The 19,199-nt window shown below is 42.2% G+C and overlaps 1 protein-coding gene across 1 annotated transcript in view; it reads right to left on the bottom strand.

The window, feature by feature from the left end:
- Window positions 1-1,627: 1,627 nt before the first annotated feature.
- LOC138674437 (LON peptidase N-terminal domain and RING finger protein 1-like) overlaps window positions 1,628-19,199 on the bottom strand; it is a 54,214-nt gene continuing 36,642 nt past the window's right edge. The window contains exons 9-11 of the mRNA XM_069762279.1: window positions 16,529-16,687; window positions 15,009-15,321; window positions 1,628-1,960 (exon numbers count right to left, since the gene is read on the bottom strand). Coding sequence (XP_069618380.1) covers window positions 1,805-1,960; window positions 15,009-15,321; window positions 16,529-16,687 — 628 coding nt within the window. The 3' untranslated portion in view covers window positions 1,628-1,804. The remainder of the gene's footprint in view (window positions 1,961-15,008; window positions 15,322-16,528; window positions 16,688-19,199) is intronic.

The raw sequence follows: 19,199 nt of genomic DNA, 5'->3' as shown, positions 1-19,199 counted from the left end.
TGATCGCCTTCTGAACAGCAGAGCTCTGATCAATGTGTAGTAGTAACTGCCGAGTACTGCAGATCAGCAGTACAGTAGGAGCTGATCTGCAGCACCTGGCAGAGAGTGCTACACAGACAGTGATGAGCTGCTTTTTAGCTCTGTTTAGGCAACTTGATCGGTGATACTGGCAAGTGTCAGAGCCCTACTGATCTGAATATTGATTATTTATTCCAGGGATAGGTCATCAATATCATATTCCCGGAAAATCTAAATGAGCACGTACAACAAAATTCAAGTTTTGCAAATATTGTCCATTCTGAACAATGCTACATAATGTACTTACAAAATTAAAAGAAAAAAAAAAAAGAATTTTCATAAGTTTTTTTATGAACAGAAATATGATGGCAGTCGGCTAAATCAATTGATAAAGTGCAAGAGTGCCTGCGGGATACTACTGCAGGGAAATGGAAACCAGCTCAGACTTTCATAGTCGTGCCAAGTTTATGTTCGGCTTAGCTTGCCTACAAATAAGCCTTATAGATAAAATCAGAATAAATAGAGAAACAACTAAATATTAAAGTACTTAAATCAAGCAGAAGGCAGTAAAAGTATAGTAAAATCACACGGCAACAGTTTGGCCACTGGTTTGTTGGCATTAATAGTAAACTGCAAAATAGAAAAAAATGGCCAATACCAGCTTGTAGACATACTAAAGACATTTTTTTTTTAGAAAAAATTTCACTGATCATGTCAATGGAGAGAGTGAAGTGACATAATTGGATTTCCATACGTCTTAAAGGGAATTTGTTACAAGGTTTTTGCTACGTCGTCTGATAACAGCAGAATGTAGGGAAAGAGATCCTGATTCCAACGATGTATCACTTAGCTTACTGGGTGCAGCAGTTGTGACACAATCACAGTGCTGAGCATGCAGCAGAGCTCAGAAAGCTGATCCCGCCCATACACCACAGCTTTGTGTGTACATTGTATTCAGACAGTAAGCTGCTAATCAGTGCTGGGGGAGTGGTTGGACTAGCAGGGATGTGAGCTGTAGGCTGGGCAGTGATAATCTCCTGCTGATAAAATACTAATTGCATTGAAACAACAGCACACGGTCTAATAAGTGACATATCACTGAACTCTGTGTTCCACCTCGTGTTGCCATCAGATTACATAGAAAAAAAATCGGCTGGCACATTCTCTTTAAAAGGAACGTGCTGTCAGAAAATTAACTGTTGTTTAAAATCAGGTTTCTTTGCCTATTTTTTTTTTTTTAAATCTTGGCAATTAATTTTTGTCTTTATATCATGGTCTTTATTAAAAAATGATCTTGCAGTTTTTGAATTAATTTAGATTCATACTCCCCGTCCTTTCAGTATGAGTTGTCAGCAGGCTCATTATCATCAGAGGCAGTTCTACAATAACACCTCTATATACTGGAGACAACACAGGATCACAATAGGCTGTAGCACAGCTTCCCCTGTCACAATGACCTATGCACACGCTCATTAGATGCTTCAATAGAAAAGATAGGATCATTGCTGTTAATATATGTGGATTTCCTCAAACAATAAAGTTTGAGGAAATGCAGTACGGGATACAGGAAAAAAAAATAATTGCCAAAAAAAAACATTTAACACAAAAACCAGATTTAAACAATAAGCCCTTTACTTATAGCCCAATCCCGTTACATGGTGTTTTATTTATTTCACACTTGAATCCAATGTCAAGGTTTCCGTTAATGGCAAGTGATGGCAGCCCAGAAAGCACCATAGTCTCTTATTTTTTTTTTATAATGGACGGAGGATGGGATTGGCGATTCCTAAGATCTGTTCTGTAGGAACACGGACAGAATGTGCTTCAAGTGGAACAGTCTTTCTTTCAGTGAGGTCATGGAGAGAATCAGCATCTGGTATGTCGGATCCAATGGTAACACAGACAAGAGCCACCAACACCAGTTCGGACCGTCTGGAGATCCCTGCAAAAGAGACAAAAGAAAACGAGATGCAAAAAGAGCTAAAAAATGAACATGTTCGGTCACAATGGAAGTTCATGAAACAATAAACCTATAAATCCAGCAAGAACACGGCGAATAATGTCCTGCTGACCAGTTTCATCTCAAGCTGGTGGCCAGATAAGACCCTACCGTCTTACCGGGAAGTGTGAAGGCTTAGCAATCTTTAAGAAGAGCGGGACAATCTGATGTGTGACTATCCCCTTAAACAGGGATAGGATCGGGTCTGTTGGACTTTTATTGGCTGATCTGAAGATTACCCACTGCTGGAGGAGCCTGGCGAAACCTTTCTCCTCTTTTTTACATGGAAAATACATGTCCACTCATTCAAGCCGAGTGTTCACGCATATGAGGGAGTCAGGAAGGTCACTAGTATGCCGAATGAACGGTCGTAATCTCACGTGTATAGCCAGCTTTAGTCCTATTGCAGAGGGGAGAGGCTCCTGCTGCAGCCCATGGTCGAAAGATTACTGGGTGGATGGTGGGGGGCACAGCTGAGCTCCAGAGAGCACAGAGGAGACTTCTTGCTGTATATTGATTCAGTTTTAATTTGTGACAAAATAGGATCAAAGAAAACAAGCAGATAAAAAAAGAGGAATAGTAGGAAATGAATTAAAAAAAACTAAGTCTCTATCTCTAGTGGTCCTCTAAAGAGAATCTGTCAGAACAATCCCCCACCACCACTAAAAAAAATAAAATATTTATTTGGTCAAGTTCCTCCCTGACTATAAAAAAAAAAAATGCTCATTTAATTTATATGCAAAAGAGATTTAAGTGCTATGGGCGTGTCAAAGCACTTCCCAAGCCTTCACCTCCTTGACTCAGTCAAGTGCTCATGCTTGCTGCCAGACTGTTCAAGGAGTGGTTTATCTACCGGAAGACAAAAGAACCAGCCTTTGAAATTGCAAAGGCCCGATCCTTCTCTCCCGACATGATCTGTCGTGGCACAGTCAAGAGCCCACCCGTACACATCAGATGGTGGTCTGGTCCCACCATTATCGACAGGTTCAGAAAACTGTCATCTAAAAAAATGTATCCTTCCCTTTTCCATGCTGTGATCAGAGAAGCACGCAGGGCTGTGGAGTCAGAGTTGGAGCCCATTTTGGTGGAGTCGGAGTTGGAGTCGGTGTCATGGAAATTGAGGAGTCAGTCGGAGGTTTGGCTTACTGACTCCTCAGCGCTATCAGGGCTGTGGAGTCGGAGCCCATTTTGGTGGAGTCAGAGTTGGAGTCATGGAAATTGAGGAGTCAGTCTGAGGTTTGGCTTACTGACTCCTCAGCGCTATCAGGGCTCTGGAGTCGGAGCCCATTTTGGTGGAGTCGGAGTTGGAGTCGGTGTCATGGAAATTGAGGAGTCAGTCTGAGGTTTGGTTTACTGACTCCTCAGCACAATCAGGGCTGTGGAGTCGGAGCCCATTTTGGTGGAGTCGGAGCTGGAGTCGGTGTCATGGAAATTGAGGAGTCAGTCTGAGGTTTGGTTTACTGACTCCTCAGCCCTGTCAGGGCTGTGGAGTCGGAGTCGTAGTGTCGGAGCCCATTTTGGTGGAGTCGAAGTCATGGAAACTGAGGAGTCGGAGGTTTGGCTTGCCGACTACACAGCCCTGGTAGCACGACATCAATAAAACAAGATCATCCCCAAACTCATCTGGTTTTATTAATCAGATTTTCCTAAAAAAAATAAATACGAATAATTAAATAATTTAGTAAAACAATTAAAGGCAGAGAGCACCAGAAAATACTGTCTTAACACCAAAGATATATGGAGCAGACCGCAGATATGGCAGGTGAACATCACAGACTATTCTCCGATTCCAGAATATTAAGGAAGCGAAAAAAAATAAAAAAGGACAGTAAAACAGTCATTTATAATGCCCTGTTTGGGTGAAAGCGTCCCCTCGGAGTCTTTAAGTATGCTATTTTGGTTTTGAGAACATTTTCCAGTCATTTGCTTGCAAGCACCTGGCGGCTTTTTAATGGACAGCCGCATCAATCTCGCTTTCAGAAGTCGGCAGTGTGGGCAAGGAGAAGGACTGCGGGGAGCGAGCAGGGGGAACAGCTCTACACGGTGCACTGAGTTTGCTAACATCAGTTTTTAACCACCTCCATGCGATGAAACAGACTGTTCATATCTGCAGAATATTACTGTTACAATCACAATATTTGACTTTTTCGACGGTAGCTCCACCTAAAAAAAAAATCAAATTCGCAAAGCCCTTTGCTATTTTGATTTAGATTTCAGATTAATTTATTCTTAAGCAAGATCTGCTACTTGCCAAAAATCGGTATTTTTTTTTTTTAAACCGGATGTAAACACCGCTGTTCTCCTGAATCCGGCGTTGTTTTTCTTTTGTTCCTGCGCCTCTCCGTTCCCCCCGAGATATGGCCTCCTCTTCACGGTATAGAAATCTGGTCCTTTTAGCCAAGTGGGTGTGGTCCTCAACATTTCCATGGCATCTTCTTGATGATCATGCCTAGTTGACTAAAAAGGCTAGACACAGTGGCATATATAGGTTTGGGCACCCCTGGTCAAAATTACTGTAAGGCTATAAAAACGCAAGAAAAATGCATAAAAAAATACATATGCATCCTGTCATTTAGAATGCATTCTGCAATTTTTTTGCACATGATGCGTTTTCCGGAAAAAAAAAACCTGCATCGCGGTAAAAAACGCAGCATGTTCATTAATTTTGCATTTTTTTCCCGTTTTTCCCGCTATATAATGCAGTGGGAAAGCTCCGGAAAAAAAGCGAAAAAAAATGCGGTAAAAATGCGGAAAAAACGCATGTGGATTTCCTGCAGAAAATGTCCGGTTTTCTTCAGGAATTTTCTGCAAGAAATTCTTACGTGTGCACATATCCTTAGTGTGTACAGTTAAGCAAGTTGAAGATGAAATGATCTCTAAAAGGTCTAAAGTTAAAAATGATACATTTCTATATATTGTCATCGTTTTCATTTTCAAAATCATAAAAAGGAAATGGGTTGATGCCAAAGTTTGGGCACCCTTGGAGATTTGTGAGCTCACATAACTTTGACCAAGGTTTCAGACCTTAATTAGCCTCTTAGGGTTATGGCTTGTTCACTTAGATCATTAGCAAGGGTCGCATGATGCACGTTTCCCAGCTTTATACAAACTCAGCCTCCTCTAACTTTGTGCCCAAAAAACTGCAGCCATGGGTTCCTCTAAGAAGCTGCCTAGCACTCAGAAAATGAAAATGGTTGAGGCCGACAAAGCAGGAGAAGGCTATAAGAAGATAGCAGTTAACATGGACAGTGGAGGTCAAGATAAGGTCTGGAAGACCGAGCAACACTTCAGTGAGAACTACTCGTAGGATTGCCTAGAATAGCAAATCAGAACCCCTGTTTGACTGGAAAAGACCTTCAGAAAAATTTAGCAGACTCTGGAGTTGTGGTACATTATTCCATTGATCAAAGACACCAGCACAAATATGGCCTTCGTGGAAGAGTCATCAGAAGAAAACCTCTCCTGCGTCCTCACCATAAAATTCAGAGTCAGAAGTATGTAAAAGAACATCTAAACAAGCCTGATGCATTTTGGAAACAAGTCCTGTGGATCGAAGAGATCAAAATATAACTCTTTGGCCACAGTAATCAAAGACATGTTTGGAAATGTTAAATGTGGCTTATATTATTGGCCGAGGGATTAGATAGTATATTGGTCTAATGATGGAAGTGCTAAGCAAGGTGAGCTGCTTTGTTGGGTGGGGTTGGGGGGTGGTGGGATTGAAGGGGAATGTTTGAAGGGGGGGAAAAAGCTTTGTATTGAAAATGAGAATGTAACATGTAATTTATCTTGTTATTCTTAATAAAAATTTATTTGAATAAAAAAAAAAAAAGACATGTTTGGAGAAAAAAGGGCACAGAATTTCAGGAAAAGATCATCTCGCCAACTAATAAGCATGGGGGTGGATCAATCATGCTTTGCGGTTGTGCTGCAGCTAATGGTACGGGGAACATTTCACGGGTAGAGGGAAGAATGGACTCAATTAAATGTCATCAAATTCTTGATGCAAACATAACACCATATGTAAAAAAGATGAAGTTGGAAAGAGGATGGCTTCTACAAATGGATAATGATCCTATACAAATGTCAAAATCCACAATAGACGACCTCAAAAGGCACCAGCGGAAAATTTTACATTGGCCCTCACAGTCCCCTCATCTGAATACCATTGAAAATCTGTGGCTAGACCTCAAAAGAGCAGTGCATGCAAGACAACCCAGGAATCTCAAAGAACTGGAAAATTTTTCCAAGGAAGAATGGATGAAAATCCCTCAAACAAGAATTTAAAGACTCTTGTCTGGTTACAAAAAGTGTTTACAATCTGTGATACTTTCAAAAGGGGGGCGTTTCTAGGTGCTAAACATGCAGGGTGCTCAAACTTTTACATTGGCCAATTTTCCTTTTTGTAATTTTTAAAATGTAAAAGATTAAAATATAGAAATATAATTTTGCATAAAATGCAAAGAAATGTGTCATCTGTAACTTTAGGGTTTTTAGAGATCATTTCATCTTCAACTTGCTTAACTGTTCACAATAACAGTAATTGTGACCAGGGGTGCCCAAACTTTTACAAGCCACTGTATATATAAATGGAAGAGGTCAAATCTCAGGAACAGAGAGGCGCAGGAACAAAAGAAAAACATCTCCGGATTCAGGACAACAGCGGCATTTACACCAGGTAAAATAAATTACATGTTTTTGGAGCGTGAAAGTTCTTTTTTATGTGCACACTTTATGCTGTAATATTTATACATGCTTACTCTGCCACTATGCCCCATTGGTACCGTTTTTGGCTTAAATATTTGCACGCACACAGTGTTTGGGCGTGCATTAAAAGGTATACACAAATTAATGAGCAGGTAACAGGGTCATTACGGCCATTATTTAAGCACCAATGACATCAGGCAGTCCCAGGTAAAGGTGCCCATACACCTTAGGTGAGTCTGCCAAATGATTATTTGGATGACAAGTATCTCCTCCGAATTCCATGTATGCTCGAAATGGCAGAGTGTGCATGTGTCTTCAAAAGGGGAGAGTGGAGTAAGCCATTGTCAGGAATCTCCCCAAAGACAAAAGGGATTGGGCATTGTAATTCAACATGCCCAATTCTTTCCTCTTTTGACATCATCTTAGGCTACTTTCACACTAGCGTTTTTTGCAATACATCGCAATGCATCGTTTATGGCAAAAAACGCATCCTGCAAAGTTGTTTGCAGGATGCGTTTTTGCCCCATAGATTAACATTAGCGACGCATTGCGACGCATTGCCACACGTCGCAACCGTCGTGCGACGGTTGCGCCGTGTTGTGGCGAACCGCCGGGAGCAAAAAACGTTACATGTAACGTTTTTTGCTGCCGACGGACCGCTTTTTCCGACCGCGTATGCGCGGCCGGAACTCCGCCCCCACCTCCCCGCACCTCACAATGGGGCAGCGGATGCGCCGGAGAAATGCATCCGCTGCACCCGTTGTGCGGCGCATCAAACGCTAGCGTCGGAATCTCGGCCCGACGCATTGCGACAGGGAGATTCCGATGCTAGTGTGAATAATGGGAAAAGTTGGGGGGCCCCATACACACCAAATGGCCAGCTAGTCCTGCTGAAATCGGAACTGGTTGACCATGTGTATGGAGACTTTTAGAGAAAAGGCAGCACTTCCAATGGCTCTCACTATTTTCAGGCCACTACGACGATCGCAGATTTGAATTTTCTGTGGCCCTTTATGTGTTCAAAACCAATAGGTTGGGAAGCCTTTTTTTTTTTTGGAGGGGGGTGTCCATAAGTCTTAAAGTGCTATTCCCATCTTCACATTGTTGGATGGAGCTTGTAAATACAAGCAATTTAGCAATTTACTGCACATTAAAATTTTCAGCCGTTACTGAGATATTAACATTTTTCTTATGTTTATAGCTCGGTGCCTTGGAGACCGACCACCGCTGCCAGACCTCAAAAGATGTGGAGAGCTTAATAAGTCCTTTTCTATTGAGCGTGTAAACTGTTTTGAAGCTGCCCAGTTTCAGCGCAGTGCTTACAATCTAAACAGCAGCTTCAAGACAGTTTAAACGCCCAACAGAAAAGGTTGTAAGCGCTGCACCTTTTGCTGTCCAGCAGCGGTGGTCGGTCTCCTAAGCAACAAGTTTTAAAACTAAAGAAAAGTGTTAATATCTCAAGAATGGCTGCCATTTTTAAAAAGCGGTAAATTGCAAAAGTGTTTGTTTGCACCAGCTCTATCTAACAATATCCATCTATGAAATTAACTCTTTATCATATGTTAAGAGTAGCAGTTTTCATGAGCACAGACAGAACAACAAGCACGAACAATGAATACGAGATCCCTTTAAGTAAAGCAAATGTAACGCATAATTATCTTGACAGAATAATATTATCACCTAGAAACTTGTACTCTCTTACCGGGGGATTTCAGCTTAGCTTTAAGCCTGGCAAACAAAGGTAGGGTTTACAACACAGCAATTAGATCCCCCCCGCTGGGATCTGGGGGATAATGTGATGGTTATGAATAATTGAATACTGTCATTGTGTACCTAGTCCCATAACAGGTGCTGGGAATTACACCGATTTAGGTTCCCGTATCCCCTAGGTAAATGTTACACATATCTGTACTGGGATATCATAATTGGGAGTATTATTGACACTGCCTCGAGCTGGACAAAGTAGAGGAGTTCTAGATCTTCTATATAAACTCCTTTAAAGTGAATGTCCGGCCTTAAGCTACAAGTCTGCGGTGACTATGTGACTGCAGACTTGTAAATCCTCACATCATATGCACTGCGAAGATTCTACAGTGCCGGCGCGGGCGGTCATGTCACCACAAGTATATAACATCCATACTTCCGGCCACATTCCGACTAGACTGTATCTGCGCACGTCTAGTCGGAATGTGACCGCATGTATGCAAATCTCCTAAATGCGGTGTCGCGCCCGCTGCTCCCAGCACCGGAAAATCCTTACAGTGCCCGCTTTATCTGACTGCAGACTTGAAGCTTATGACTGGACATCTCTTTTAAGGTTTTAACCCCTTCACGACATCTGCCGAACACGTAAGGCGCAAGTCGGAAGCAGATATATGTAGCGGGCTCATCCAGCAGTCCCGCCCCATACCTGGCAGGTGATGACCGTGTATTACAGCCAGGACCTGACGCTAAAAATTGAGGGTGCGCAAGACTGTTAACCTGCTAAATGCCGGGGTCGATCCCTGACAGCGGCATGTAACATGCGCCGGCATGTGTGAGCGTCGTTCGCTCCGCTCATCGGCGCGACCGTAACGTGATCGCGGCTCGCTCATGGGTTGTCATGATAGCCGGCGGTCAGCTGATGACCCCCATACCTGTCATTACACAACTCCTTTGAAACTTGTCTGTGGCGGGGCTTAGAAAGTGACCAATATTTTCTGCTATATGCAGTGATGCTGTTTATACAGCGTCATTGTAGTACAATTTCTTAATAAAATGGCGCTGGAGTCAACGCGTGTGTATCCCGCGTAACCCAGCGCGATTTTGTTGAAGACACTGTGTGAATTCGCAAACACAGTGTCTTCAATAAAATGGCGCCATAGTGCAGTATTCTGACTCCGGCGTCAAACGGCACAGGCGTCACCCATCCCGAGGCATCCACCGTAACATACAAGATACCAACATTCACCCCAGGGACGCCAAACAGCTGATCGGTGAAAGTGCGCCACAGATTTGACATGAATGACCTATTCTAGGGATACATATATGCTAGCCACCTTAGGGAGAGACCCAAGTTGGGCTAAATGTAGCGGGACGAAAGAGACCGAAAAGCCCTCTACTTAAAGGAAATACATAGTGGATGCTTTCCTGAAACGGAAAGTACTTGCAAGCAGCATAATACAAAGAATAGCAGGTTTACCCAGAATCCTTTGCAGTAGGCGGAGCTATGCTATGATACTATTCTGCCACCGATATACGTGGATGAGATGTGTCTGAGGGATGTGATCACAAATCGCTATATAAACAATGGCAGGTAGCGTTACTCGCCAACCTGTGCCACCAGTCTCTATCAGCCGCGCGTGGTGATCCGGAAGGATGATGCAGTGATACATTCAACAGGTTTATTTACAGTACCTTGGTGAGATGAGGACTGTAGGTTAGAGCTGTTACAGAATCACCAGACAGAGATAATAGAAGCTTCAGGTTAGAGGTAACAAGAGAATCCTTCTCCAGCTCTGCAGCACTTGTGTATTCCAAGATGGCACGGAGTACAAAAACAGGAAGAGAAGGAAAAAGATAGGAGGAGCTAAAGACAGAAAGGTGTTGTGGGAAAATTCCATAACAAATATTACAGTGATATAGCAAACGGCCAGTAGATGGCAGCAAAGTATAACAAATGATAGAACCAGGCTTATTAGCACTACATAAATGTCCATGTATGGCTGAAAGTCTATCATAATCTATCATAATCACATGTCTATGTGGATTAGACAGGGGTGGAAAGAGATGATTTGCATAGCTCCGCCTACTGCAAAGGATTCTGGGTAAACCTGCTATTCTTTGTATTATGCTGCTTGCAAGTACTTTCTGTTTCAGGAAAGCATCCACTATGTACTACTCTAGGGATAAAAATCAGTAACCTAAACTTTGGACAACCCCTTGATAAAGGAGGAATGGTTAGCAGGGCGTGTCGGCAACCACACAACACATTGTTAGTAGACTCCATCATAAAATCGTGGGCAATTTTAGAGTGGAGAAGACAGACCATATCCACACCTTAATTAAGACCATGCACACCCTTTATTAGGACCATGTTCACACCTTAAGACTATGGTCACACCTTAATTAAGACCATGTTCACACCTTAAAGGGACACTGTCACCTGAATTTGGAGGGAACAATCTTCAGCCATGGAGGCGGGGTTTTTGGGTGTTTGATTCACCCTTTCCTTACCCGCTGGCTGCAATATTGGATTGAAGTTCATTCTCTGTCCTCCGTAGTACACACCTGCACAAGGCAAGATTGCACCTTGCGCAGGTGTGCACTACGGAGGACAGAGAATGAACTTCAATCCAATATTGCAGCCAGCGGGTAAGGAAAGGGTGAATCAAACACCCGAAAACCCCGCCTCCATGGCTGAAGATTGTTCCCTCCAAATTCAGGTGACAGTGTCCCTTTAATTAAGACCATGTTCACACCTTAATTATGACCATACTCACACCCTAATTAAGATCATGCTCACACCTTAATTAAGACCATGCTCAAACCTTAATGATGACCATGTTCACACAATTAACGTCATGTTCATATCTTAAGACCATGTTCACACCTTAATTATGACCATGCTCGCACCTTAAGATTATGCTCACACCTTAATTAAGATCATGCTCACACCTTAATTAAGATTATGCTCACACCTTAATTAAGATTATGCTCACACCTTAATTAAGATTATGCTCACACCTTAATTATGACCATGCTCACACCTTAATTAAGATTATGCTCACACCTTAATTAAGATTATGCTCACACCTTAATTAAGATTATGCTCACACCTTAATTAAGATTATGCTCACACCTTAATTATGACCATGCTCACACCTTAATTAAGATTATGCTCACACCTTAATTAAGATTATGCTCACACCTTAATTAAGATTATGCTCACACCTTAATTATGACCATGCTCACACCTTAATTAAGATTATGCTCACACCTTAATTAAGATTATGCTCACACCTTAATTAAGATTATGCTCACACCTTAATTATGACCATGCTCACACCTTAATTAAGATTATGCTCACACCTTAATTAAGATTATGCTCACACCTTAATTATGACCATGCTCACACCTTAATTATGATCATGCTCACACCTTAATTAAGATTATGCTCACACCTTAATTATGACCATGCTCACACCTTAATTATGATCATGCTCACACAATTAACGCCATGTTCATATCTTAAGACCATGCTCACACCTTAATTATGACCATGCTCGCACCTTAATTAAGATCACGTTCACACCTTAATTAAAACCATGTTAATATCTTAATTAAGACCATGTTCACGCCTTCATTTATTTTTTTTTTACAATGGGATCTTATGGGCGATGTCAAATTAGTTTCAGCCTCACGAAAAGTGTGAAAGGAGATCTGTAGAGTAACTTTATAGTACAATTACGGGCGACATGAGTGTCAATACTGCAGCTCCAATAGCATTATGGCGTCTGCTCATTAGCGCATAATTCAATAAAAAAAAAAAATTATCAGTCTGTAGCAATATTGACATTACTGGAAGCAAATGTGCGTTTCCTGTGTGTGAGGATCTCGTTTTAGGAATAAATCAGACTTGTATTTTTTGGGGGGAGAGTGACAGGACAGGAAACATTCCGCCATCTACTTTTTTTTTACGACTGTGTATAGCAGGATGAGATTAGCGCGCAGCGCGGCGGACGCTGTGTGCGGCTTAACGATCGCTGCTGTACCTGCGGAGAACATGTGGGACGGTAATAAAACGTGGAGCGAGATCAGTGTGTGATTATCAGAGGCTGAGAATAAACTTGGATGCAGGAGCACAAATGTGCGAGCGAAGAATTGAAGCAAGGCAGATCGGATTCTGAGCACGTCTCACCCACATCTCCGCCAGCCCCCGAGCTCGGGTTACAGCAGGACATACATAAAAGTGGTACGAACAAAAAAAGAAGGTGGAAGGCAAAGTCCATTGCAGTTTTTGGGTTTAATTTTTCACGGCTTCCAAATTACCTGAGATCATAATTCCCCAAGTCAGAACAATTTATAGTTTTTTTTATGTTAAGCGGTAAAAAAAACTCTTAAAGGGGTATTTCCGTCTCCAATATCCTATCCCAATATGTAGTATGTGTAATCATAATAATATTAGCAAATACCTCCAATAAGAAATGTAGTATAGTTCTTCTGATTCGCTATGTCTCTGTTCTCATGTGCAGGCATTGCAGGACCTTAGGTATCTATGGTTACGACCACTAGCTATTGGTCACTACATCAGTGGTCATAGACATGGATACCCCTGGTCCTGAAATGCCTGCACATGAGGAAAGAGACATAGCGAATCAGAAGAACTATACTACATTTCTAATTTGAGATATTTGCTAATATTATTGGGTTAGGATCTTGGAGATGGGAATATCCCTGTTAGCTTGAAAAATATAAATTGGGTTTATGTCACCATTTTTGGGAGGACTGTTATTTTTCCATTGATGGAGCTTGAGGTTTTGCATTGTTTTATTGGTACAATGTGTTTTTTTCCCTATTTTTTTTCCAGAATATGAAATGACCGAGAATCGCCATTTTTCAACAAAGCAGACTTGTAAGTGTGCAGCGATAACAAATGCGTTTTACTTTTTTTTACTACTTAACTTTTACTTATTTTTTAATCCACCGAGGAGACTTTAACCTGTGACCATCGCTTGTACGATACCTTGCAATGTTCCAGTATTGTAGTATACAGCCGGTATGGATGAAGATCTCCCATGGGAGTACAAAGATGTCAAAGATGTACTGAGAATGCATTGACACACCCCAAATGCACTTCATTGCTAAGCTGGTTTGAAGCTTGCTTTCCTAGCACTGGCATAATTTTATTAATACCGCCATACTACTAAGTGCAGTAGTAAAACTGTCCCAACAGGCTCCCTTTTCATGGCGCAGGACTCCATCAAGTGGACTCTGTATGTGATCAGCACAACTGACTTCTTTTGAGCATGATCACCATAACACTGTACCATTTATCCTGCAGTCCTTGTCGTGAGCACTGACCTGTACGTCATCCTCTTTGAGAGGTGGGCTGTCCTTACCGTGAGTACTGACCTGTATGTCATCCTCTTTGAGGGGGGCTGTCCTTGCCATGAGCACTGACCTGTATGTCATCCTCTTTGAGAGGTAGGCTGTCCTTTCCATGAGCACTGACTTGTACGTCATACTCTTTGAGAGGTGGGCTGTCCTTGCCCTGAGCACTGACCTGTATGTCATACTCATTGAGAGGAGGGCTGTCCTTGCCGTGAGCACTAACCTGTATGTCATCCTCTTTGAGAGGTGGGCTGTCCTTGCCCTGAGCACTGACCTGTATGTCATACTCTTTGGGAGGTGGGCTGTCCTTGCCGTGAGCACTAACCTGTATGTCATCCTCTTTGGGAGGTGGGCTGTCCTTGCCGTGAGCACTAACCTGTATGTCATCCTGTTTGAGAGGTGGGCTGTCTTTGCCATGAGCACTGACCTGTATGTCATCCTCTTTGAGAGGTGGGCTGTCCTTGCCATGAGCACTGACCTGTATGTCATCCTGTTTGAGAGGTGGGCTGTCCTTGCCATGAGCACTGACCTGTATGTCATCCTGTTTGAGAGGTGGGCTGTCCTTGCCCTGAGCGCTGACCTGTATGTCATATTCTTTGAGAGGTGGGCTGTCCTTACCATGAGCACTAACCTGTATGTCATCCTCTTTGGGAGGTGGGCTGTCCTTGCCGTGAGCACTAACCTATATGTCATACTCTTTGGGAGGTGGGCTGTCCTTACCGTAAGTACTGACCTGTATGTCATCCTCTTTGGGAGGGGGGCTGTCCTTGCTGTGAGCACTGACCTGTATGTCATCCTCTTTGGGAGGGGGGCTGTCCTTGCCATGAGCTCTGACCTGTATGTCATCCTCTTTGGGAGGTGGGCTGTCCTTGCCGTGAGCACTGACCTGTATGTCATCCTCTTTGGGAGGGGGGCTGTCCTTACCGTAAGTACTGACCTGTATGTCATCCTCTTTGGGAGGTGGGCTGTCCTTGCTGTGAGCACTGACCTATATGTCACCCTTTTTGGGAGGTGGGCTGTCCTTGCTGTGAGCACTGACCTGTATGTCATCCTCTTTGGGAGGTGGGCTGTCCTTGCTGTGAGCACTGACCTATATGTCACCCTTTTTGGGAGGTGGGCTGTCCTTGCTGTGAGCACTGACCTGTATGTCATCCTCTTTGGGAGGTGGGCTGTCCTTGCTGTGAGCACTGACCTGTATGTCATCCTCTTTGGGAGGTGGACTGGCATGATGCATGAAGATGCGACGTGGAAGGCTTCCGATGTGCTGGGAGAAGCATTCCTCCATCTGCTGATACACCATGTCGTGTAATCCTTGTACTTCCTGCAATTCCTCGCCCTCCAGCTTCTTGTCCGCAAGGTACTCTATCTCCGCTTTGTGATATCCATCTAACAGGCCCCTTTCAAGTACCCGGAAACGTCTTCTCCCTTCTGTCTCCACCAATGACCGACCGTCGGGTAAATAGTCCAAGTGCTGGATCTCCAGCATACACCCGTAGTCTGCAAAGCTGCACAAACCAAAAATCATGGATGAAGGATCAATAGCAGACAGTGAAAAATTAAAAAGGACCTGTCACTTGGCGGAAATATATGATTTGTTTTACCTAGTGTAAATACTTTATGTTCCCTGTGTTGGTGAGGTAGAAAATTTGAATGCTCCCAAATTTGTTTTCCACAGATAATAGCTGGTCGCTGGGTGGACTGCATCAGGAGATTTTGTGATCAGTTTGTCACAAAGTAGGCATTATCCAAAGCGTAGAACACCTTTAAAGAGGACTAGTCACTTGCCATGCATATGTCATTTTTTTATCTGGAACAAAAGCCGCTGTTCTCCTGAAGCCGACTTTGTTTTTCTTTTGGTCCTGTGCCTCTCCGTTCCTGAGATATGGCCCATTCTTCCCCGTATGTAAATCTAGTCTTTTCAACTAAGTGGGCGTGGTCCTTAAAAAGAGTTGCAACCACTAAATTTACATACAGGGAAAAAGGGGCCATATCTCAGGAACGGAGAGGCGCAGGAGCAAAAGAAAAACAACGCCGGATTCAGGAGAACAGCGGCTTTTATGCCAGATAAAAAAAATGACATATGTATGGCAAGTGACAGGTTCTCTTTAAAGCGGTTCTACGCTTTGCATAATGCCTACTTTGTGACAAACTGATCACAGTCTCCTGATGCAGTCCACCCAGCGACCAGCTATTATCTGTGGAAAATATGGGAGTGAGCATTTAATTTTTCGACTGCGCCAACACAGGGAACATACATTATTACCCAGCACTCATTCCATTCTATACATTGTCTATGTAATTTTATAAAAAAGGACAGATCCTCCAGATATAGTTCTGACTACATAAAACATCTCTCTCTATTTCTGGAACCGAATTGAAGAGGGGTCTATACTACACTCAAGGAAAAAAACCCTGCTTTCCTGAAACACGTTGGATGTTTTTGGGTCTGTGCTACTGTCCATAGCTATATGGTGACATCACACAATGCAGTATCCAGGAACTCGCAAGGAAACCTTTTCATCAATGTGAGGGCTACTGGCCAAGGTGCTCCTCAAACGTGATGACTACTTGGATGTTCATATACTCCACTTGCCTCTTAAGTACAAACAATTTTATAGATATTGGTATTGTTTGGGTTAATGTACAGCGGTACAGAATGATGTGAAGCTTTGGAAGAATACACCTAGGACATGTAGGATTGCCGATCAGTACCTTTTTCCGCTTTCATATAAACACATCCCAAAGCTCTTAGTCCCAGCTTCGAGGCAGCGGCGCATCATAAGGCGATAACGTGGTTCGAACACATGGAGAGGACAGGCGACTCCGGGGAAGGCCACGGTGCACACGAAGATTGGCACGTTACTAACCAGACTGAAACCAACCGTAAAGAACAATAGGTCAGTAACTTTTATGTGGAGTTAGACATTGTGGACTGTGGCGAGAGCTTCCTTCATGAAACACCACATCATCCAGTCACTTATGACCGGAAGTATATTTTATGGAAGATAGTAACTCGAAAATCTATATCTGGAATGAATTTTATTTATAGTTTTACAGCTCTAATCCCTATTACTTGTATGGTTTTAAAGGGATTGTCCACTAATGGAAAACTCATTTTGCCCACAACATATCCTAAAAGAATAATACAGCACTGCTCCTATCCTCCGAGTACAAGAAGATACAGAGCTCAAAGCTGATCCAATGAAGTAAGCAAGTATGCTTTGTTTTATTTTATCTCGTACACTAGCGGTATTCACTAGTGGACAACCCCTTTAAAGAGGACCCGTGACTTAAAGATGAATTTTTTTTTTCCATGATGTGAATGTCGCTCTTCTCCCGATTCCGATGTCGTTTTTCTTCTGTTCCTGTGTCTCTCTGTTCCGGAGATATGGCCCAATCTTCCCTTTGTATAAAATCTAATCTTGTTGGTCAAATGGGTGTGGTGATCACCTCTTTGTGGGCGTCAACATGAAGATCCTGCCCCCTTGGCTTACAAGACTATATTTACATACAAAGAAAAGGAGGCCATAGCTCAGGAACAGAGAGGCGCAGGAACAAAAGAAAGATGACGCCGGATTCAGGAGAACAGTACCAACATGATCAGGGCTGAGAAGTCGGTAAACTAAACCTCTGACTCCGACTCCTCAATTTCCATGACACCGACACTGACTCCGACTCCACCAAAATGGGCTCTGACTCCGACTTCACGACTCCGACTTTACAGCCCTGAACATGATAGCTGTGAAAAATTAGAATCTTAGAATGGGGGATCTCAACGTCCCTTTGCGAAATGAGCGGCTTTGATGAATGCATAGTACTCTTCCATTTAAACCGGGCACACCGGCCCCGTTCTTCCAGCGATCATACATTTATTCATCTCATGTAAAAATGTTGTGGGTGTGACAAACCCTTCCACCTGATACCAATATTCTGCATTATGTGACAAAACAAACTCAATCATTCTATCAGGGTTTACAAAAAAAAGTGCGTTTTCCTGCAGAGGTGGCCCTAGGCAGAAGACCAGTTTGCCCAAATGGTACATCTGACATTAGAAGTAATAGATTCAGAAAGGGAATTCATCACACATTTTACACCAGAAAACTGGGGCAGAAAAGTTGCTAAATAAGCACATTTAATACAAAGAAAATAAATAAAAATTAAATAAATAAATGGGCACATTTAACACAAATAAATAAAATTAAAAAAAAATTAATGGGCACATGTAAAATAAATAAAAAAATAAAAATAAAATAAATAAATAGGCACATTTAACACAAATAAAAATAAAATAAATAATGGGCACATTTAACACAAATAAAAAAATAATAAAAAAAAATAATGGCCACATTTAACATAAATAAAATAAATAAAAATAAAATAAATAAATAATGGGCACATTTAACACAAATAAAAAAATAAAAATAAAATAAATAATGGGCACATTTAACACAAATAAAAATAAAATAAATAATGGGCACATTTAACATAAATAAAATAAATAAAAATAAAATAAATAAATAATGGGCACATTTAACACAAATAAAATAAATTAAAATAAAAAATAAATAATGGGCACATTTCACATAATAAAAAAAAATAATGGGTGGAGCTTGGCAAGAGGGGTGCAGCTTAGAGATGACTGACAGATTCGCTATAAAAAGGAGAAAATTACAGAAGGGTAAAGTTTCTGACTCAGGAGCACGGACTGCCCAAAAGATGTGCCAAACGTAGCATGAGGGGTGCCTTTTGATGAATTTGGCACATGTGACTCCATCGGGCTTGATAAATGACCCTGTCAGCTACTACCCGGTGATATCAAATATATTAATATAATTTAGATACGAAATGCAGCTACCAATCACAATCCACTTTACATTAAAAACTTGTACTGGAAAAATAGAAGCAAATTCCTGATTGTCTGCAGCGTCTCCTAATGGGGAGAAGACATCTGTACCGCCTGTAGCTATAGCACCCTGTGCCGAAAAGACCTTTGATCTCCGCTGAGCCGGTGACGAGCCCAATCTGCAGACTTCAGAGGGAAACAAATTACATACAGGTGGAGGAATCCTCATTTTCTGGCCTCGAAGGTCAGGACGAGCACATTAATTACGGCAGAATATCTAAGGGCAAATTTCTAATTCCACCTGCCGAGGCTCTATATCAGAGTAATTACGGAGGGGCCCACAATTCGTGATCTCTGTTATCCCGCGAAGCTGCTCTCGCTATAGTAATTATCTTTTCTTCAACCTGAATGTCTCATTCATTTTCGAGACGGAAGGCGCAGCTCGAGACACAATGGCTTGATATGTGGCGGCTGCGGGTTTTCATTTCTGCAAATTTCCATATTTTGCATATGGACTGTGATATCAGAAGCGGCCGTAGG

Source organism: Ranitomeya imitator, chromosome 4, assembly GCF_032444005.1.
Source record: "Ranitomeya imitator isolate aRanImi1 chromosome 4, aRanImi1.pri, whole genome shotgun sequence".
Lineage (NCBI taxonomy): Eukaryota > Metazoa > Chordata > Amphibia > Anura > Dendrobatidae > Ranitomeya > Ranitomeya imitator.
This window is presented reverse-complemented; position numbering and strand designations above follow the sequence as displayed.